The sequence below is a fragment of the Mustelus asterias genome, unplaced genomic scaffold, assembly GCF_964213995.1.
Source record: "Mustelus asterias unplaced genomic scaffold, sMusAst1.hap1.1 HAP1_SCAFFOLD_296, whole genome shotgun sequence".
Lineage (NCBI taxonomy): Eukaryota > Metazoa > Chordata > Chondrichthyes > Carcharhiniformes > Triakidae > Mustelus > Mustelus asterias.
In genome coordinates this window covers 109,216-132,310 of record NW_027590261.1, presented here as the reverse complement: position 1 = coordinate 132,310, position 23,095 = coordinate 109,216, and the positions used below count along the sequence as shown (strand labels likewise).

General features: G+C 47.9%; 3 protein-coding genes across 3 annotated transcripts in view; 1 reads left to right on the top strand and 2 right to left on the bottom strand.

Moving 5' to 3' along the window:
• The first annotated feature begins 3,234 nt into the window (after nucleotides 1–3,234).
• On the top strand, nucleotides 3,235–5,292 carry LOC144486190 (ER membrane protein complex subunit 4-like). Its single transcript, XM_078204280.1, has 3 exons — nucleotides 3,235–3,371; nucleotides 4,024–4,135; nucleotides 4,342–5,292. The coding sequence occupies exons 1-3, from the start codon at nucleotides 3,292–3,294 to the stop codon at nucleotides 4,534–4,536; spliced, it is 387 nt and encodes a 128-aa protein (XP_078060406.1). The 5' UTR covers nucleotides 3,235–3,291; the 3' UTR covers nucleotides 4,537–5,292.
• An 8,650-nt stretch (nucleotides 5,293–13,942) lies between these two features.
• LOC144486188 (uncharacterized) lies at nucleotides 13,943–16,709 on the bottom strand. Its single transcript, XM_078204275.1, has 2 exons — nucleotides 16,486–16,709; nucleotides 13,943–15,388 (listed from the first exon to the last, which is right to left on the bottom strand). Exon 2 carries the CDS (start codon nucleotides 15,162–15,164, stop codon nucleotides 14,325–14,327), a length of 840 nt encoding a protein of 279 aa, XP_078060401.1. The 5' UTR covers nucleotides 15,165–15,388; nucleotides 16,486–16,709; the 3' UTR covers nucleotides 13,943–14,324.
• A 5,724-nt stretch (nucleotides 16,710–22,433) lies between these two features.
• The window catches only part of LOC144486175 (uncharacterized), a 31,670-nt gene continuing 31,008 nt past the window's right edge, over nucleotides 22,434–23,095 (bottom strand). Inside the window, exon 3 of the mRNA XM_078204265.1 lies at nucleotides 22,434–22,597. Within this exon, the coding sequence (XP_078060391.1) occupies nucleotides 22,434–22,597 (164 nt within the window). The remainder of the gene's footprint in view (nucleotides 22,598–23,095) is intronic.

Sequence of the window (23,095 nt, the reverse complement as noted above, 5' to 3'; positions counted from 1 at the left end):
TTATTAAATCTTTTCCCTTTTAGGATGTTTGATATTGTTTAAAAGCTGACTGTCTCAAATAAGCACCATGGAATGTGTATTACCCAGTAACTCGATTTCTTTTATTGGTCAGTAATGTTTGCAATGCAATGTTGCATATTCCCGAGATATTCAACTCAGAATGAAGATGTATGTATTAAATACATGGATTCATATTTAATATTGAATAACAAAACAAATATTGAGTAACTCGCCAACGTTTCGAGTTTGGATGACCCTTCATCAGAGCTAAGGGCAAAGAAAATCAGACAAGATTTATATTATGAGGGTGGAAGGGGGGGGGGTGCTGTAATTGGACAAGGGGAATGAAAAGGAGAATGCAGAAGGCTGAGAGAGGTGTGAAAAGTGTTAATCAGAATGGTAGAGCAGAGGTACAGATGGTTTGCCCTGAATGGAAGGGGGGGGGGGGGGTTGGTGGGGGGGAGGGGGCGGGTGCGGGCGAGAAGGAGAGCAGGGATGAAGAAGTTGAAAAATGGAAGTGAGAAAGAAATATGATAAAATGGATGAATGAGATGAAAAGAAGAAACAAAATGAAATAAAATAAATGGAAATGGGGTGAAGGTGGAGGGGAGAATCATGCTCTGAAGTTGTTGAACTCATTGTTCAGTCTGGAAGGCTGGAAAGTGCCCAATCGGAAGATGAGGTTCTGTTCCTCCAATTTGCATTGGGGTTCACGAGAACATTGGAAAAGGCCAAGGACGGACATGTGGGCAGGAGAGCAGGGTGCTGTGTTGAAGCGGCAAGTGACAGGAAGATCTGGGTCCTGCTTGCGGACGCACTGAAGGTTTTCAACAAAGTGGTCACCCAATTTGTGTTTGGTCTCTCCAATGTAGAGTAGACTGGATTGGGAGCAGCGAATTGAATAGACCAGGTTGAAGAAGGTGCGTGTGAAGCGCTGCCTCACTTGAAAGGGGTGTTTAGAACCCGGGAAGTGAATAGGGAGGAGCTAAAGCGGCAGGTGTTGCACCTTCTACGATGGCATGGGAAGGTGCCATGGGTAGAGGATAGGATGTTGGTTGGATGGAGGCATGAACCAGGGTATCCCAGAGAGAACGATCCTTGTGGAATGCTGGGAAGTGGGCGGGGGGCTGAGGGGAAGATGTGTTGGGTAGTGGCATCATGCTGGAATTGGCAGCAATGGCAGCGGATGATCCTTTGAATGCGGAGGCTGGTTGGGTGAAAAGTGAAGACAAGGGGAACCCTGTCCTGGTTCTGAGAGGAAGGGGAGGGAGTGAGAGCAGTGGCTCGGGGGATGGGTGGACAGGGGCAAGAGCCCTGTCAACAACATTGGGTGGAAAACCACAACTGGTGAAGAAGAAAGACATATCTGCAATGCTATTTAGGAAAGTGGTAAGATCAGAGCAGATGCAGCGGAGACGAAAGAATGAAGAGAATGGGATGAAGTCGTTTCAGGATGTGGGTGTGAAGAGCTGCAGTCACGATAGTTGTTGGAGTTGGTGGGCTTGTAATAGATACTGGTGGATAGTGTAACCATGAGAACCTGCGGCAACACAGCAGAGTTGAACCTTGCAGACAGGTCGATTGGCTGCACCGAACTGCTGGTAGTTTCTGTAGTGTAGTGGTTATCATGTTTGCCTAACGCGTAAGAAGTCTCTGGTTCAAAACCAGACAGAAACTTTATCATTTCAGGAAGTATGCATGATTTTGGTTATTTGCTGAACATTATCCAATTCTCAATGTTGTCGCCATGTTATCTTTGTTTTGACCTCGGTCTCAAATGCTTTCAGGAAAATCAGAAATGCTGCATTTTAAGATGTCGTTGCAAGAAAGAAATGTTTGTATTTTGACACCGTGCATATATTAGCAACTTGTTCAATCCATGAAACATGTCTAATCGTAGTGTGTGCTCATAAAGACAGACACAAGTGATACTGTAACTGAACTAGAGGAAGTGGTGCACATTGCACAGAAACATCTTTTTAAAATCGTTTTCATAATAATATAGGGAAAACCATTCATGCTGTTGAGGGAATCGAGGCTCACTGCAGATCTACTGGACTTTCCGATAGATGAATGGGATTTAGGCGCCAGCATATTTCACACCCAGAATAAACTAACTGATCATTCTTAAATCTCTTCCCATTAAACATATTTGATTTTGTTGATAAACTGACTGTGGTCAATCTCAAATAAGCATCATGGGGTGTGCATTAACCAGTGACTCGATCTGTTTTGTTGGCCAGTCATAGTTGCAATTCAATGCTGCATATGTCAGAGATATTCAATTCAGAATGAGGACTTGCAGAATAAATAAATGTATTGATGTTAAATGTTGAATAATGAACAGGGGTTCATTATCAGTTTTTGTTTCAGATTCCAGCATCCACAGATTTTTGCTTTTATTTATTCGCTCTGACTTGAACCTCAAAATTTATTCAGAGCGATCGGAAATACTGGATTTTCATGAGAAGAAAAAGATGATGTGTGGGAGGAAACAGGAGCACCTGGAGAACGTGCGGACTCCACACAGTCACCCCAAGCCGAGAAACAAACCTGAGTCCCTGGTGCTGTAATGGCTGTCCACAGAGAGAATGTGGACAACCTGTGGTGATCCATTGTTGGTTGCCACCAGGAGTGCTGAGCCATGGTATGGCCAGTACTATGAGTCTGTAGATATGTTACTGTTGGGGTTAGGGTTGGGCTGTTCTACCTGTTAATATAGTCCTATGGTACACCCCAGTTGGCTCCGCCTCCTGGGAGAGGTATAAAGGTCACTGCTCTGCCTGGTGACCCTTTAGTCTGAGATTGTATATTGTATATAGTAGCTCCGTTATTGTTGGCAATAAAAGCCTTTATTTTCCGTGTCCATCTTGCCTCCCGTGTGATATATCGCGCATCACAACCATGAGCAGTATTTTCCCCTGGTTTCATTCCTTCACCCTGCAGTATAAATATCTTCCACTTTCTATGTCTTTTTGCTTTGACAAAGGGTCATCTGGACTCAATATTGCAAATATCTCTGACATTAAGTGATGTCCATCGGGGCAAACGTGCTCCATTTGGCCAGAAGGTGAAGAGTCGGAACAGATGTGCCCCTAACAAAGATGACGACGATGTGGGGGCGGGGCTTTGGGCGGTGCACGCAGGGCGGTGCACGCAGAACGCTGAGGCGGTTGGGATCGCACATGCGCATTGCAGCGGGAGTGTTTTGTTGACGGAAGCGTGCGGCTTCTTCTCTTGATCTGAATCAGATTTGAAAGCGGGGGACGGTTAACGGTCGGCGGCGTTGTCATGGCGGCAGGGGCGGGGCTTGTCCGCGGCGCGCGCTGGCACAAGTGGACCCTCGAGCTTAACTTGAGCGGCAGCAGCAGGTGCGGAGGCCGCGCGGGAAGCCGGGGGCTCGAGTAGGAGGCAAGCCGGGTCAGCCCGTCTCTCCTGAGGGGAGGCCATCGCACACTGACCCGGGGATGTGGCACCAACCCAAAACTTCCCAACCCCGGGTTTTTCACGCCTCTTTTACCCCTCACCGAGCTCCTCAGCACAAAGCAGCCCCTCAAATCCCCCAGAAATCACTCAGACCCCACTTGGCATCTTTTCCCCAGGTCATGACCCTGAGATGCCCTTTTGGTTTCAGCCCCTCCACCTGATCAGGTGCCAACTGCGGTGGTGGTTGGAGGAACGATTGCTCGTTTCCAGGACCCGGTGCTGAACTGGATCTCTCTCAATGTCCCGCAGTGTTTGTTTTCAAGATACAATTTGGTACATCTGGTGATTTGTCACTTTGTCCCTAAATGGAGGGCAAGCGGATTGGCACCCTGATTATCAATTGACACTAATCCACTTCTGCCATCCTCCATTCCCGTGGCAGTTCAATGGACACAACGGCAGTGTGTGTCCGAGGTTTGCCCAAGCTTTAGTTCATGCTGGCACTATTGTCACCACGTTGGGGTTCTCAACAGAGAGACTCCCTCTTTAAAGAAGGTCTTGAAAGGGTGACCAATTTGTGTTTTCTGTTTCTCACAGGAGCCGTGATCAACAGTGTGGCCAGAGAGACTCCATGTGCCCAGTCGCATATTCGGACAAACAGCTGCCAGACATCTGTGTCCAAGAAACAGACTGGATCCTGGTTGAGAAAGTAAGTTGGATTTGAATGTGTCTTTAGTGTGTGACTGACAACGCCCCTGGTTTGTCCACGGTGGTGAAGTACCTTGGTGAACCACAGCAGCCTGTGTGATAAAGGGTTAATCATCATGCTTACTTCAAGGCCTGGATATAAGATCAGTATATGGCCTCCCCTAACCGGCCCCCTTTACTGATACCCTGCTCACTTTCTGTTTTCAGCGCTGCTGGGACATCGCCTTGGGCCCATTGAAACAGCTGCCCATGAATCTGTTCATCATGTACATGGCTGGCAACACCATCTCCATCCTCCCTATCATGATGGTGTGCATGATGGCCTGGAGACCCATACAGGCCTTGATGTCCATGTCTGCAAGTGAGTATTGTATCGAATCTGCAGCTCAGAAACAGCTCTGAACCGGCATCACTTGAATGTAGCTTAGAATAGAGTTCTGGGAGTTGGGTAATTAAGGGAGTTAGAGAAGAAAGGGAAAGAGGTGCTGTTTTGCTTTCTAACTTTCTCAGCCGTCAGGAAGTGATCTTACTCTTCGACAGGAGAAGAAGCTAGATTTTTGGTGAGGATCTGCTAAGTGACTACGGTTTATTCTATTCTTAAGGATTAAAAAAGTACAGCAACTGGTGGTAAGGTTAATAAAATACTTAAAAACTAAAATACTTGAAAACAAAAATAAAATATGTAATTAGGTAAAATAATTAAACAGTTTATTCGCACACATTAAAGATGTGTCACAGCTGCAGCATGTGGGAGCTCCTGGCTGTCAGTTTGATCCAGGGCAACCATGTCTGCAGTAAGTGAAGTTCAAGCAGCTCTGGTTCAGAGTTTATGAGCTGGAGGCTGAACTACAGACACTGCAATGCATCAGGGAGGGGGAAAGTTACCTGGATTCTTTGTATCAGGGAGCAGTCACACCTCTTGGCCCAGGGTCTGCTGATTTGGTCAGTGGTCAGGAACAGGAGAGTGAGACAGATAAGGGAACTCACAGACAGGAGCCTTAGCCTTTAACATTGTCCAGCCAGTTTGAGGTATTTTCAGCTTGTTTGGATGAATGGGAGCTGCAGGATGGATGAACCAATTACCCATGGCACTGTGGTAAGGAAACCATTCCAGTGAGGGGAGCAAAAAGGAATGCAGTGATAATGGGGACAGTATAGTCAGAGGGATTGGCACATTCTCTGCAGCAAAGAATGTGAATCAAGGCAGCTGTGGTGCCTGTCTGGGGCCGGGGCTCAGGACATCTGATCAGGGCTGGAGAAGAAATTTCAGTGGGGAGGGGAAGGTTCCAGTTGTCCTCGTCAATGTAGGTATAAACAACAGAGATAAAGAAGGAGATTTTCAGTGTCGATATGAGGACCTAAGCACTAAATTAAGAAGCAGAACCTCAATGGTTATAATATCTGAATTATTACCTGAGCCACATGCTAATAGGTATAGGACAGATCAGATCGGAGGGATGAATGCGTGACTGAAAGGCTGCGTTAAAGTTTATTTATTAGTGTCACAAGTAGGCTTACGTTAACACTGCAATGAAGTTACTGTGAGAATCCCCGAGTCGCCACACTCCAGTACATGTTCGGGTACACTGAGGGAGAATTTAGCGTGGCCAGTGCACCTAACCAGCATGTCTTTCAGACTGGGAGAAAACCGGAGCACCCGGAGAAAACCCACACAGATACAGGGTGAACGTGCAAACTCTGCACAGATAGTGACCCAAGGGGTGGCACAGTGGTTAGCACTGCTGCCTCACAGCGGCAGGGACCCAGGTTCAATTCCAGCCTCGAGTGACCGTGTGTGTGGAGTTTTCATGTTCTCTGTCTGTCTGCGTGGGTTTCCCCTGGGTCCTCCGGTTTCCTCCCATAGTTCAAAGATGTGCGGGTTAAATTGATTGGCTATGGTTCGTTGTCCCATAGTGTCAGGGGGACTAACAGAGTAAATACGTTGTGTTACAGGGATAGGGCCTGGGTGGGATTATGGTCGGTGCAGAAGCGATGGGCTGAATGGCCTCCTTCTGAATTGTAGGGATTCTAAGCCAGTATAGAACCGAGTCCCTGGTGTTGTGCGGCAGCAGTACTAACCACTGTGCCGCCCTAACTGGTGTGGGAGGTGGGTTCTGGTTCATGGGACACTGACATCAGTACTGGGTGAAGTGGGATCTGTACCATTGGGACAGTCAACACCTGAACGGTGCTGGGGCCGGTTCATGCGAACCCCATGATGAGGAAAATAGAGACGGTTTTAAACTAAATAGTGGAAAAGGAATCAAATTTGGGGCAAGGAATGAAATTTATATGAAATTTATATGAATGACTGGATGATGGGATGTTTGGCAAATTTGCCGATGACACACAGATAGATGGAAAGTAAGTTGTGAAGCGGACATACAGAGAGTACAGAAAGATAGAAAGGTTAAGTGAGTGGGGAAATATCTGGTAAATGGAGTAGAACGTGGGCAAATTTGAAATTGTCCATTTCGGCAGGAAGAATGAAAAAGAAGCATTTTGTCTAAATTTTGAGAGATTGCAGAGCTCAGAGATTCAGAGGGATCGAGTCATAGAGGTTTACAGCATGGAAACAGGCCCTTCGGCCCAACTTGTCCATGCCGCCCTTTCTTTTTTAAAACCCCGAACCTAATCCCAATTGCCCGCATTTGGCCCATATCCCTCTAAACCCATCGTACCCATGTAACTATCTAAATGCTTTTTTAAAGACAAAATTGTACTTGCCTCTGCTACTACCTCTGGCAGCTTGTTCCAGACATTCACCATCCTCTGTGTGAAAAAATTGCCTCTCTGAACACTTTTGTATCTCTCCCCTCTCACTTTAAACCTATGCCCTCTAGTTTTAAACTCCCCTACCTTTGGGAAAAGATATTGACTGTCTAGTTGATCTGTGCCCCCTCATTATTTTATAGACCTCTATAAGATCACCCCTCAGCCTCCTACGCTCCAAAGAAAAACGTCCCAGTCTATCTATCCTCTCCTTTTAACTCAATCCATCAAGTCCCGGTAGCATCCTGGTAAATCTTTTCTGCACTCTTTCTAGTTTAATAATATCCTTTCTATAATAGGGTGACCAGAACTGCACACAGTATTGCAAGTGTGGCCTTACCAATGTCTTGTACAACTTCAACAAGACATTCGAACTCCTGTATTCAATGTTCTGACCAATGAAACCAAGCATGCCGAATGCCTTCTTCACCACTCTGTCCACCTGTGACTCCACTTTCAAGGAGCTATGAACATGTGCCCCTAGATCTCTTTGTTCTGTAACTCTCCCCAACGCCCTACCATTGACAGCAGGGACTGTGTATTTTTTCACTGGGGATTCAGTTGTTTATCATGTTGACCCCCTTTGCTGAGCCTCGGATAAGGGACCTGTTGGAGTTGACGATGGGACTGGAAGTTCCTGGATCAGTCATTCCAGGCTTATCCTGGTGCCTCTCATTCTCTCTCTCACCCAGGTCAGAAGGTCACAGATTTGTGTAACCTGTTCCTGAGATTCGAGCTGCTGTAACAGGTTCTCCCAGGGGTCCCTCAAATCGTCTCTGAAATTTAAGTTCCCTGGCTGTGTGTTGCATCGTGCCTTGTGGGATCTTGCTGTGCAGTCACCATCTCTTCCTACAGAACGGCAGGAGGGAACATCGAAAGGAGGGAATGATTTAGCTCCTGTGCTTGGTCTGGCCTGTTCCAGAGCGCTCTGAATCAACACAGCAGCTTCCTGTTTCCAAAACACAGTCACTGCTGTTCACCTGGGAAACCCGGCAGGCACTGCACACAGCAGATCCCACAAACTGTCGGATAACCACCAAATGTTAGGCTGTTTGAAGGATAAAGATCAGCCCTCGGAAACCAGCGGGAGCTCTCCTTCGCTCCATCCAGTAGTGGTCGTGGGATTTTACTATCCACCTGACACAGCAGTGAGTGAGGAGGGGGGGAGCTTGGTTTCACTTCCTCAGCACTGACAGCTGGAGGCAGGTGATTGACAGTGTAGTGTGTGCAGCTGTCTGTGTGCCCACCTGGGCAGCATGGTGGCACGGTGGTTAGCACTGCTGCCTCACAGCGCCAGGGACCTGGGTTCGATTCCAGCCTTGGATAAATCATAGAATCCCTACAGTGCAGAAAGAGACCAATCGGCCCACCGAGCCTGCACCAACAACAATCCCACCCAGGCCCTATCCCCATAACCCCACGTATTTACACTGATCATATCCCCGACACTAAGGGGCAATTTAGCACGGCCAATCCACCTAAATCGCACGTCTTTGGAGTGTGGGTGGAAACCGGAGCAACTGGAGGAAACTCTCACAGACACGGGGAGAATGCACAAACTTCACACAACCTGAGGCTTGATTTAAACCCAGGTCCCTGGTGCTGTGAGGCAGCAGTGCTCCCCATTGTGCCGCCCGTGTCTGTGTGGAGTTTGCATGTTCTCCCCGTGTCTGCGTGGGTTTCCTCCAGAGGCTCTGGTTTCCTCCCAAACTTCAAAATGTGCTGGTTAGGTGGATTGACCATGCTAAATTGCTGCTTTATGTCACAAAATATGTGGATCAGGGCGATTAGTGGGGTAAATATATGGGGTAACGGGAATAGGGCCCGGGTAAGATGCTCTGTCAGAGAGTCAGTGCAGACTCAAAGGGCTGAATGGTCTCTTCTGCACTGTAGGAATTCTATGATTTTGTCTGTGAGCAGGCACGCTTGCGTCTATGAGTGAGTGTGTGTCTGTGTGGGTGTACACGCATTTCAGTTCATGTGTGTGTGTGTGTGTACCTGTGTGCGAGCACATACACATTTGGTGTGTGTGTGTCTGCTTTCGCTTTATTTAATGATTGTGTTTGAGTCGTTCCTCTTTATGTGTGTTTGTGGGGGGAGGGGGGTGAGGAGAGGGGGGTGAGGGGAGGGGGGGGTGAGGGGAGGGGGGTGAGGAGAGGGGGGTGAGGGGAGGGGGGGTGAGGGGAGGGGGGGGTGAGGGAGGGGGGGGTGAGGGAGGGAGGGGGGGGTGAGGGGAGGGGGGGGTGAGGGGAGGGGGGGGTGAGGGGAGGGGGGGGTGAGGAGAGGGGGGGGTGAGGGGAGGGGGGGGTGAGGGGAGGGGGGGGTGAGGGGAGGGGGGGGTGAGGGGAGGGGGGGGGTGAGGGGAGGGGGGGGTGAGGGGAGGGGGGGGTGAGGGGAGGGGGGGGGTGAGGGGAGGGGGGGGGTGAGGGGAGGGGGGGGGTGAGGGGAGGGGGGGGGGTGAGGGGAGGGGGGGGGTGAGGGGAGGGGGGGGGTGAGGGGAGGGGGGGGGGTGAGGGGAGGGGGGGGGGTGAGGGGAGGGGGGGGGGTGAGGGGGAGGGGGGGGGGTGAGGGGAGGGGGGGGGTGAGGGGAGGGGGGGGGTGAGGGGAGGGGGGGGGGTGAGGGGAGGGGGGGGGGTGAGGGGAGGGGGGGGTGAGGGGAGGGGGGGTGAGGGGAGGGGGGGGTGAGGGGAGGGGGGTGAGGGGAGGGGGGTGAGGGGAGGGGGGGGTGAGGGGAGGGGGGTGAGGGGAGGGGGGTGAGGGGAGGGGGGGGAGGGGAGGGGAGGGGGGGGAGGGGAGGTGAGGGGGGGGGAGGGGAGGTGAGGGGAGGGGGGGGAGGGGAGGTGAGGGGGGGGGAGGGGAGGTGAGGGGAGGGGGGGGGGAGGGGAGGGGGGGGGAGGGGAGGGGGGGGAGGGGAGGGAAGGGGAGGGAGGGAGGGGGTGAGGGGAGGGGAGGGGGAGGGGAGGGGAGGGGTAGGGGGAGGGGAGGGGAGGGGTGGGGGGAGGGGAGGGGAGGGGTGGGGGGAGGGGAGGGGGGGGTGAGGGGAGGGGAGGGGAGGGGGGGGTGAGGGGAGGGGAGGGGAGGGGGGGGTGAGGGGAGGGGAGGGGGGGGGGAGGGGAGGGGGGGGTGAGGGGAGGGGAGGGGGGGGGTGAGGGGAGGGGAGGGGGGGGGTGAGGGGAGGGGAGGGGGGGGTGAGGGGAGGGGAGGGGGGGGTGAGGGGAGGGGGGGTGAGGGGAGGGGAGGGGGGTGAGGGGAGGGGAGGGGGGGGGTGAGGGGAGGGGAGGGGGGGGTGAGGGGAGGGGAGGGGGGTGAGGGGAGGGGAGGGGGGGTGAGGGGAGGGGAGGGGGGGGTGAGGGGAGGGGAGGGGGGGGTGAGGGGAGGGGAGGGGGGGGTGAGGGGAGGGGAGGGGGTGAGGGGAGGGGAGGGGAGGGGGGGGTGAGGGGAGGGGAGGGGGGGGTGAGGGGAGGGGAGGGGAGGGGGGGGTGAGGGGAGGGGGTGAGGGGAGGGGAGGGGGGGGTGAGGGGAGGGGAGGGGGGGGTGAGGGGAGGGGAGGGGGGGGTGAGGGGAGGGGAGGGGGGGGTGAGGGGAGGGGAGGGGGGGTGAGGGGAGGGGAGGGGAGGGGGGGTGAGGGGAGGGAGGTGAGGGGAGGGGAGGGCTGAGGGGAGGGGAGGGGGGTGAGGGGGTGAGGGGAGGGGAGGGGAGGGGGGTGAGGGGAGGGGAGGGGAGGGGGGTGAGGGGAGGTGGTCACTAATCCTCCCCCCTCCCCATTCTGAGACCACACCCGAAGCAGGAGTGAACCGAAGAGGCCGGAGGTGAATCGATAACCTCGAGGTGAGTGAGGAAACAGTCAGTGTGAGTTTGATGCTGCTGTGAAGAATGTGTCATGTCTTTTCACTGATTCTGTAACTGTGGAAATAAAGAGTTTCAGCAAAATGGGATAAAAGCAAATTACTGCGGATGCTGGAATCTGAAACCAAAAGAGAAAAAGGTTTGTCAAAGGGTCATCCAGACTCGAAACATCAGCTCTTTTCTCTCCTGACAGATGCTGCTAGACCTGCTGAGATTTTCCAGTGTTTTCTCTATTGCTTTCAGCAAAACGGGGCCTCTGTAAAATGACAGCAGACAAAACCGAGACTCAGATTTCACTGACTCCACCAGCTTAAAACTCTCCTGTTCCACTTTAAACTCTGCAGCACTCTCACCTTTTCTCTCCCACAATATTCAGGCTTCAGTAACCCGAGCTGGTGGTTAAATAACCGTTCCCTATTTGCTGACTCATTTCACCATCACTCCTATTCTTCCAGCGCAATCCCAATCCCCACTTCCACTGCTGAAGAACACTAACAGACATCCCTCCCTCCGTGTTCAACTCTTCAATGTTCACCTTTTCAGTTGGGAAGGGTTTCAATTGAGAATCATAGCACATCCCATTTCCACCTCCTCGTGGTGTCTGGACCAGATCAGGTGAATTTTCCACTAAAAGCTCTGTTTAATCCTTCTCCCCAAAGTCCAGCATCTACAAGGCACAACTCTTGTGTCCAATTGAATAAGCTCCAATTTTCTGACTTAGTGCAGCTCCAACAACTCAGGAAGCTCAACACCATCCAAGACAAAGCAGCTTGATTGGCAATCCTCCTACAAACATCTACTCCCTCCAACACTGACTCACATGGCAGCTGTGTGTACCACCTACAAGATGCACTGCAAGCACTCACCAAGGCTTCTTTGACAGCATGTTGCAAACCCGCAACCTCTAGCCCCTTGGAGAAGGGCAGCAAATGCCTGGGAACATCATCACCTGCACGTTCCCCTCCAAGTCACTCACCATCTATACTCAGAGATTGATCACAATGTGAAATTCACTGCCACAGGAACTAGCTGGACAACTCATAGTTTAAAAAGGAAATGTGATGAGTACATGAGGGAAAGGAGATTAGAAAGATGAGCTGAAAGGCTGAAATGAGGGAGATGGAATGGGAGGTGTCTTGTGTGAAATATAAACCCCAGCACAGACTAGTTAAAACGAACAATGTCTTTCTGGTCTGGATATTCATAGAATCCCTACAGTGCAGAAGGAGGCCATTCGGCCCATTGAGTCTGCACCCACCACAATCCCACCCAGGCCCTCTCCCCATAACCTCGTGCATTTACCCTAGCTAGCCCCCCTGACACTCAGGACAATTTAGCATGGCCAATCCACCTAACCCACACATCTTTGGACTGTGGAAGGAAACCGGAGCAAACCCATGCAGACACGGGGAGAATGTGCAAACTCCACACAGACAGTGACCCAAGCCGGGATTCGAACCCGGGACCCTGGCATTGTGAGTCAGCAGTGCTAACCACTGTGTCACCGTGTCGCCCAAGAATGAGAGAATTCTCTGTGATTCAATGTAATCTCTGACCGGTTCTTGATCAGTAAGTTCCACCATTTGCACTGCACCGGTCAGAGTATAACCTGATGCTGAGTAATCACACTGAGATTCTGTCATGTGTAAAATTACAAATTGCAACATTGTCATTGAAATTGGTGCACAGAAATTTTCATCAATCAGATCCACTCTCAAAAATGTTCTCCCAAACAACGCACTCTCTCAGATCTTTTCAGCAAGGATCCACTTCCAGGATTTCAATCTCTCCTTTCACTATTCTTCTGCCTCAGATTATCACATGCACTCAAGCTTCCACACAATCTCTCAGGTACCCAGCCATATCAACAGAACACCACTGTTTCACAGGTAGTACCAAAGTCCCAACCTTAGGATTACTTCAGATTCTGGCTTTTTGCCAGCCAACTTCACCAGGTGTGTTGCCTTGAACTGGAAGCCTCTCTCTACCCCTTTCTTTAACTTCAGGGAACAGTATCTTGTTCAGATTCCCTTTGACTTCAGTTTTCCTCAGACTTTTTTCATTCCCTGGTTTCTGGAACTATCTGTTCTTCAACTTCTGGGACTTTCTTTCTTGCCCTTACTCCATTGTTCTGCCTAATGGTTCTGGCAGTTTCCTCTTCAGCTAACTCAAAAATTATTTCTGACCCAAAATGGCCACTGGTTGCCAAGTCTTTCCTTACCTCGTCTTTCCTTATGTGTGTTTTCACATTGTAAACTCTCTGAATACAATACAGGCACAGTTTGAAATGAAACCAAAACCCCATACATGCAAACACCTTTATTTAACATTAATCTATGAAAGTTTTAACCCTTCTGTATACAGAAACACCGAATTAAACTCACTTAAATGTATATCTTATTTCTAATATCCAACAATAAAAATATAGGTTACTAAATCGACTGCTTGACAGAGAGAAACTAAAGAAAGATGAGTTTAGGGTTGGGCAAATTGTTAGACACAGTTTGACCCAATGGAAGCGAGGGAAACAGCAGAGGCAGCTGATCAGACTGTCTCAATCTTAGTGACAAAGGAGCTCCATGAGCTCCTCAGACTTGCTGTTGTAGGTGAGGATGGAGGAGAGAGGGAGGATCCTTCAAAAGGAACTAAAACAGAAAATGCTGGAACGGTATGTGTTGTCTGCAAAGCGCACAATAAACAATACTTTTCACTGGATCCCAATCCATGCGACAATAATAAATCAAACAAAAAATCAGATCAAAATAAGATACTGCAGATACTGGAAATCGAACCTCAAAACTGAGTGGATCTCTTCCCAAACTCAGAGCAGGTGAATAGCCTCTCCCCAGTGTGAACTCGCTGGTGTACAGGGATTCCCTGAACCACGTCTCACAGTAAAAGCAGCTGAATGGTCTCTCATCAGTGTGAACACGTTGATGAGACATCAGTTCTCTACAGCTTTTATAGCAGTTCTCACAGTCTTGGCATTTAAAAGGTCTCTCCCCAGTGTGAAGCGGGGGTGGTTGGAGGGTAGATTATGGAGTGAATCCCTTCCAAAAGTGTCCTGGACCAGAACCCATAAATTATGTTCGGAAGCCAGATTAGATCCAAACAAAGTTTTCTATTTTGGCATAAATGTGAGGATAGGATGCTTCACTCCAGGAGTAATTCCACTGACAAATTAGGAATCTTTCATGGTAAAACAAACTTTATTTAACAACAGCTTAAATATAATTCCAAAAAATGAAGCAGCTTAACTATTAACAGTTGAACAATATTTAAAAGTGAAAGGAAACAACTTTAATTTCTAATTTAGCACAATTTCAGTTCCAAATATGCAACATTCCTCAGAGATGTAGATCCCACTTCAATTACAGTTAGAAACCATAAATATACTTGCTATAATGAGTATAGACTGTCCTGAAGTTTCAGAGAGAAGACAAGTCTTAGAGCAGCTTGTAGAAACCCTCCATCTTCAAACAGCCCCCGGTGTGCTTCCAGCTCTGACAGGTAACTGAAACTCTCCTCACAGTCTGCACATTTTCATGGTTTCTCCCTAATTTGAAATCCAATCACAACTTGTGAATTCGCTGGTGCGTCAGAAGATTCGATGAGGTAACGTATCCCTTCCCACACTGCAAGCAGGTGAATGGCCTCTCCCCAGTGTGAACCCGCTGATGTATTGCTAGTTTAGACGTCTGATTGAATCCCTTCTCACACACAGAGCAGATGAATGGCCTCTCCTCTGTGTGGATTCGCTGGTGTATTGCTCGGTTGGATGAGTGATTGAATCCTTTCCCACACACAGAGCAGATGAATGGTTTCTGCCCAGTGTGAACTCGCTGGTGAGTCAGCAGAATTGATGACCGACTGAATCCTTTCCCACACACAGAGCAGGTGAATGGCCTCTCCCCAGTGTGAATTCGCTGGTGTGTGAACAAGGTGGCTGACTGAGCAAATCCCTTTCCACACTGGGAACAGGTGAATGGCCTCTCCCCAGTGTGAACTCGCTGGTGTTTCAATAAAGTAGATGAGTCAGCAAATCCCTTCCCACACTGGGAGCAAGTGAATGGCCTCTCCTGAGTGTGAGTTCGCTGGTGTATCAGCAGAGTGGATGAGTGAGAAAATCTCTTCCCACATTCAGAGCAGGTGAACGGTTTCACCCCAGTGTGAACACGCTGGTGTATTGCTAGGTTGGATGACTGATTGAATCCCTTCCCACATTGGGAGCAGGTAAACGGCCTCTCCTCAGCATGAGTCCTCTGGTGTATATGTAAGCTGGATAACTGAGTGAATCCCTTCCCACACTGAGAGCAAGTGAATGGCCTCTCCCCAGTGTGACTGCGTCGATGAGTTTCCAGCAGGGATGGGTAATTGAATTCCTTCCCACAATCCTCACACTTCCATGCCATCTCCCTGTTGTGACTGCAATTATGTTTCCAAAGGCCAGATGATTGGTTGAAGTCTTATCCACAAACAGAACACATGTACAGTTTCTCTCCACTGTGAACGGTGCTTTTTTCTTCCAATTTCAAAATACAATGATATTCAGGTTACAGTAAATTGGCCGACTCATCAGATTCTGATATCATGTTTTGTTTCAGTTTCTCAACTGCAAATCTTCTTCTTGTAAACCCTGTGAAATTGATTTAAAACAGAAAAAAGTGAGTGAGAAAGAACCCACAAAAACACAAAGGTGGGTTGTGGAATTGAGCTGAATGCATCTGCTAATTTGTGGGGCCGCGGTGAGGAAAGGGTAACCAAGAAAGCTGCTGGATTGTCATACAAACCCAGCTGGTTCACTGATATCCTTCAGGGAATGAAACCTGCCAGAAGGTCTGGGTCTACACAAGACTTTGGGAGGAGATAGAGAGAAGTAGGAGTGGCCGGGGTGAAGGCAAGGGATTTTATACATCTACAACTTGACAAGAACTTTGACAGAATCTCACAAACCCTCAACTCCACCAACTCGAAGGACCAAGATAGCAGATGGATATAAACACCATCACCTCCGAGTTCCTCCAACCCACACACCATCCTGACTTATCTGACTTCCAGTACTAAACGAACAGAAATTTATTTCATATAAATACTGGGAAGACTGAACCCACTGTCTTCAGTCCCCTCTCCAAACTCCACTCCCTCGCCAACAACTCTATCCCTCTTCCTGGCAACATGTCTGACCTGAACCAGGCTGTTCACAATCCTGGTGAAATATTTCACCCAAAGATGAGCTTCCAGCCACATATCCAGATCATCATCACTATTTCCATCTCAGTGACATCGCCCGACTCCACCCCAGTCTCAGCTCATCTGGAATTCTCATCCATTCCATTGTGATGTGAAACTCAGGGGAATGGGAATATAGAGGGGGAATGGGACTGGCTGAATTGCTCCAAAGAGGGTTGGCATGGATTTGAGTTGCCAAATGGATTCCTTCTATGTTGTAATGTCTCCATCAGTGGAAATAGGTAACGTTGACACAGTGCCTTTTATATATCAAGACAAGAAATAGGGAATCATAAATAACATAGCACGTACCATATAACTACATTAAACATATCTCTGTCCCAAGCGAATTTACTGTTCATTTAAACTGCCTTCTCCTGGGAAAACTCCCCCTTTAATTGTGAACATTAGGTAAGAGGCTATCCTATTAGCCAGATAAATAGGTGCGACATCCTGAGGGAGTCAAAAGATGTCAATATCTTTGAGAGAGAAAGAAAAATATACCTGGGTCTCGTCCTGCTCCTAATGCCCGATGTTCGTCTGTAATAGTTCCAGTCTGCAGCCTCCCTAAATTCACTTCCTCTCCCTTCAGTTGCTGCAAGTGCCCAATTTCCCCCAGAATGAGAAAAGAAATGGAAAGGGGGAAACATTGATTTCCTCCCAGATGTTGTCCAGAGGAGGGAGTTTCACTCTGAAAATCATCAACAAACTTCCGCATTGTGACGTCAATGGAGGCCTGCCTATATCAGCCAATAGGAATCAGTCTGCACCGCAGTGACATCCTCGGGTTCCAGTGCGCAGGCCTGGGCGCGCGGACACGGGAGTCCCGCCCCCACCCCACCTATTGTTCCCCCTCCCTCTGCACCTCCTCGAGCCAAGGTTTCCGGGCAACCGGCTGGCGGCTCCGGCCAGAGCGAGAAGCCGCTCGGTGATCTCCCCCTCCCCCCTCTCTCTCGGCGGCTGCTGCTCCAAAAAGAGATCGAGAGCGACCGCTGGCGGCAGCCGCACTGCGCCTGCTCCGGACAGCTCGGCTCAGCAGCGCTCTCTGCGCCTGCGTGCTGGGCTGCCAGCTGAGGGAGTGGGGGAGGGGACTTTGCAAAATCTCTTCCCATCATTTTCTTCCAAGTCCCGCAGTTTGATTTGAAACAGAACAGCTTCTGTTTGTAGCTTCACCACAGACTCCAACTTCACACACAGACTCAAACTTCACACACAGACTCAAACTTCACCACAGACTCAAACTTCACCACAGACTCAAACTTCACCACAGACTCAAACTTCACCACAGACTCAAACTTCACACACAGACTCAAACTTCACCACAGACTCAAACTTCACCACAGACTCCAACTTCACCACAGACTCAAACTTCACACACAGACTAAAACTTCACCACAGACTCAAACTTCATCCTCTGGACAACATCTGTGAGGAAAACACTTTCTTTCTCCCCCTGGGAATTACAGAGAGTTGTGGGACTCTGGAACTGGAATTAGAGCTAAATATACTGAGGGGGAAATGTTTGTGATTTTGTGGAACCTGTTTTTATTGTCTGAGCTTTTTAAAGTGTAATTTATCTTGTGCATTCAAATAATGTTTCTTTGCATGATTTAGTGATGCTGGTTTTAAATTGATTTGTAAAGTATTTTTTAAAATGTGAAACCTTGTCCTTCAGTATTCCATTGGAACTTTCTGAAATTTGTTTACTTTTTAGATTAGTAACAACAGAGATATATCTTGTGTTCATATATTTGGTATATTTATGTTTCGGTAATAAGATTCATTGTTTTATTCTTGTAATACAGCATGTCGTTACGTTATATAGTTCCAGTCAAAGAGACATTACAATTCAGAAAGATTGCTTTTAAAATCTGGAGTAAATATAGTTTTCTCAAATCTCCTTCCTATCACCTCTCTAATTAAGAAATGCGGCACTGTATACCACATGTTTTTAGTCCAGTTATATTCAAAATTATCTGTTCTGAATTTCTATCCAGTACTGACGGTGATGACTTTTATCAATTCCTTTTACAGGATAATGGAGGGGAGGATTGACAGATTGAAATCTCAAAGGAAACATCAAGTGAAGAATTAACAGAATTGTTCGATTATTGGGACCAGGATATCATCGGCATTTGAGTCCAGGAGAAATGTTTCTCTCTTCTATCTGCTTCAAAAGATCTTAAACATTGGTGTAACACACACACACACACACACACCAACCGCAACTGATCAGCAAACCTGGTGAGATACAAGGACACTGGCACCATGGAGAAAATGTGGACACTGTGGAAAGGGATTCAGATTCCCGTCGGAGCTGGAAATTCATCGGCGCAGTCACACTGGGGAGAGACCATTCACCTGCACTAAGTGTGCAAAGGGATTTACGAATTCATCCGATGTAATGACACACCAGCGAGTTCACACAGGGGAGAGGCCGTTCATCTGTTTGCAGTGTGGAAAGGGATTCTCTCGCTCCTCCAACCTCCGGATACACCAGCGAATTCACAGTGGGGAGAGGCCATTTACCTGCTCCAAGTGTGTGATGAGTTTCAGTCGGTTATCAGTTGCAGACACACCAGCGAGTTCACACTGGGGAGAGGCCATTCACCTGCTCTGAATGTGGAAAGAGATTCTCTCTCTCCTACAACCTACAGATACACCAGCGAGTTCACACCAGGGAGAGACCGTTCACCTGCTCTGAGTGTGGGAAAGCTTTCGCTACTCCATCTGACCTGCTGAGACACGAGCGAGTTCACACAGGGGAGAGGCCATTCAGCTGTCTCGAGTGTGAGATGAGATTTAATCGATTATCTCACTTGCAAACACACTAGCGAGTTCACAACAGGGAGAGGCTGTTCAGCTGAATGAGAAAGCATTCATTGATTCATCCAACCTTCTGACACACCAGTGTCTTCATGCTGGGGAGAGGCCATTCACTGGGTCTGTGCAGGATGGTATTCACTCAGTTATCCAATCTGTTCAGATACCAGTGAGCTCACAAATGATTACAGGGACTGGATTCTGCTGTTATTGCTGCTGTTATTCACATCCAGAACTGAACCATGTTCACTCTGACAGTTTTATGTTTATTCAGTGTGGGACATGGGTGTCGCTGGTCAGCATTTATTGCCCATCCCTAGTTGCTCTCGAGAGGGTAGTTGAGTGTCAGTCACATTGCTGTGGCTCTGGAGTCACATGTCGGCCAAACTAGGTGAGGACGACAAATTTCCTTCCCTAAAGAACGTTAATGAACCAGATGGGTTTTTCCGACAATCAACAGCGGTTTCATGGTCATCAGTAGATTCTCAATTCCAGATGTTTTTTATTGAGGTCAAATTCCACCATCTGCCGTGGTGGGATTCGAACCCATGTCCCCAGAACATTAGCTGAGTTTCTGGATTAATAGTCTAGCGATTGTTCCACCAGGCCATCGCCTCCCCAAAGTGGGACGGTCGGACGGTTTCTTTCTGCGGGACTGACCAGTCTCAGGATTTAGCTTCCAGTGGGCTGAAGCTCTTTGAGCTGCTCCGCCATTCAATATGATCATGGCTGTTATTAATATGTACAGCAAATTGTAATCTTCTAAATAGGATATTCAGATGGTGATACATTTTCATTTCTTCCTGAGGAAGAGGTTTGTGTCTATCTAATCTTTCCTGTTTTACAAATTAACTTTGAGCTTGAGAATTAGTTTTTAAAAAATGAAAAATCTGGGTTGAGAATCTGGTAAAAACACCCTAAGAGAATTCGCAATCACAAGGTGTGGCCCATGTTGATTTGAGGAGTCACAGCTGGAAGGATAAGAACTGTAAAAGGGCAGCTGGACTCTTCCTCTTTGAGTCACAGTGAGACATTTCTAATTAAATACACAGAGGGAATTCCCTCAGTTTTGACATGTTCATTCAAAAAGATTGCAAGTAATTTGATATCGAAAAAAACAGCCACGGGGTATTTGATTATTGTAGATGCTGAAAATCACATTTTCTACTGTGAAAATCAGCTGGAAGTAGCACAATTAACGCAAGATTTGGGACATTTAAGCTCTTATTGAGCAGAGTACAGCAGCTAATGCTGTAAAAAGGGGGCTGGGCTCAGCCTCTTTTAGCAGGAGACCTGGAGACATTGGCCGGAATTTTACCGGCCTGCCCGAGGCTCGTAGGATGGTGCCCGAGGGCAATGGAGAATTCCATTCTGTGAGCCTTGTCCACCTGAATTTGGGGCGGGCGTGCCGGTAAAATCAGGGCCATTGGGTCTGACACTTATCGTCCTGCCTTTGTTACAGAGGTGAACTCATCAGGCAGACCTCAGGGTCACATGTTTGGTTTTGAAATTGCAAGTTAATTATTTTAAACATCTATTGGACATCCCAATTGGTCTCTGTTACCATGGGGATAAGTGATTCAGGGTCGAGCCTTGATTGGAATTCTGGGTGTTTCTCACAGAAAGCAGGCAGTCTGCAGTTAGCTTGGAAACCGTCAACTGTGGGACCAGGAGCTGTGAACCAGCTATGGGAGCAGGAGCCGAGAGGGTCATAAGGAATCAGGGGTGTTCCCAATGTTTAAATCCCTCAGGGAGAAGGCAGTGAAGCCCATGCTTGAACTGGGGAGGCCACAGTTTTGAGGTCTTAAAGGAAAGTTACTTATTTGAAAGCTAATGGAAGGATCCCCATAAAACCTTGGAGAATAGCTGAAAAAGTGAGGAGAATTGAAGTGAATCTTGGAGAGCTTTGACATTCCTTTGGGATGGTTCCAGGAACAGAAGTGAATGAACCTTGAAGAAGAAATTAGATAAAACTCTTGGGTCTAAAAGGGTCAAGGGATATGGGAGACAGGGGGGGATCAGGATACTGAATTCGATGATCAGCCATGGTCACGATAAATGGAGCAGGTTCAAAGGGCCAAATGACCTATTCCTGCCTCTAGTTTCTATGTTTGTAAATTGTTAAATATAAGGGAACTTGTGCGTGTGCGTGCGCGCGCGCAGGGAGGAGGGTAAAAACTACAAACAAAAGCTGAAAAATACTGCAAAAACTCAGGTCTGACAGCATCTGTGGTGAGTGAAAATAGGATTCATGTTTTGAGTCCACGTGACGCTTCGGAGCTAAAGAGGGGTCGAAAATTAGAACTGAGTTTACAGCATAAATCTTCACAAAATATAATTGGTCATGCTGATTATTAATATTTCTATTTTATATGAAGGAAAGTTTGTTTTTGATTAAAAACCTGGAATCTTCTGATGTAATTTTTCCAGTTAATCGCTGGGTGTTTACATTTCTCTTGAAACGTTAATGTTTCCAACCCAAATTGTAACAACTCACACAACAATATTTCAAAACAAATCGTAGAAGAAATGTATGATGGTCTTTATTTTGTACAAAGTATTACATTATAAGACACCGCTCTTCTCGGATCCACAATTTCTTAGCTCGAACAATTATTTTAGTGAAACAATTCGATAATAAATGAATAAAAATTGTACTAATTGTCGTCCCTTCGAAAGCAGGTTTATCACCCGGCACAGAGGGTAATTTGGGATTTCTCCCAAACCAATTAACAGGGATTATACTCTCCAACCACCTGAAGTGAATTCTTTACATGAACCGTCCAGGCCAGTGCAGGTATCAACTTGCAGTTTGGCTGATCAGCTGAGATTTTCTGCAGCATTTCATCGATCACCGTGTGATTCCTTTCACAGAGACCATCACTGAAAGGACTTTCAGCTGCCGTGTTCCTGACCAGAATGTTCATGTTTTAACACACGTCTCCAAACTCATCATTAACAAATTCCCCTCCATTATCAGTCAGAAACCTAGCTGGTGCCCCAGGTCCAGTCCCTGTCCACTTCTCAGTGACTTGTTCTAGAATCACCCTTTTGTCCTTACCATGTATTATTGGAGAAAGACTAAGTTGGGTTACCATATCGATAAAATGTAGAATTAAAATAATTCTGTCTTTGTCTCATACCTTTAGATGCACAGCAACTTCTTCATGAGCCAAGGGAAGGATGTAATCGCTTTGTCCGATACTTTGTACTAATCTGTTCTGAGTCTCGTATACTCTTCACCAACCAGCCCTGCATCTTGTCGCAGGATTTTTAATCTTTGTTCGATAGGACGAGCAAATTGTTTGTGCAGCTTTAAGACAATTTGTAATTTTTTTCTGATTCTCTTCGCCTGATGTCACGAATCCTTCTCAAACCCTATGATTAGAAACATCAGGTTTTGTTAAGAGGATACGATAATGTCCTGATTGAGTAAACTGCAGATCTACTGACTTTCCAAATAAAACAATCATTCCTTGTTCCATGTCCAGTTGCATTTGTGCCTTTTTCATGAAAGGTTCACTCAACATTAAACTGAGCAGGTTCACTGTCAGACACACCAGACTACACCAGTCCTGGAGTGCTGACTCCAGCTACTTTACATGGAATCAACACTCTCTTTAGTGGCTTCAATCTATTGATATCACCAACTGGAAACCTTTCATACTCCTTAGCCTTGTGTCACTCTTCACCATGAGGTGAATCTTGGTAACATCTTCAATCTGATCCACACACTGTTGAGGTGCAGCCACTGTGGAATGAGGCAAGGTTAGACAGGTGAGGGTTTTGTCCCCTGGAGTTTAGAACAGTAAGAGGCAACTTAACTGAAACATATAAGATCCTGAGGCATTTTGACAGGGTGGATGTGGAGGGCATGTTTCCTCTAGTAGGAGAATCCAGAACAAGGGGTAACTGTTTAAAATAAGTTCATTTAAAGCAGAGATGAGGAAACTTTTTTTTCCCCAGAGCGTTGACAGTTCCTCGAACTCTTCCTCAAAAGTTGCTGTAAGAATCACCATTGAATATTTTGAAGGCAGAGCGAGATAGATTCTTGATTAACAAGGGAGTGAAAGGTTAACGGGGTAAGTGGGAATGTGGGGTTGAGGTTACAATCAGATCAGCCATTATCTTACTGAACGACAGAGCAGACTCGAGGGGCTGAGTGGCCAGTGCTTGCTCCTAACTCATATACTTGAATGTATCAAACACAGAACAGGTGACTGAGTCTGTGACTAACACACTCATCACTGGACCAAATTCCTTCTGATATTCCAATTCCTTCAGAGTGATA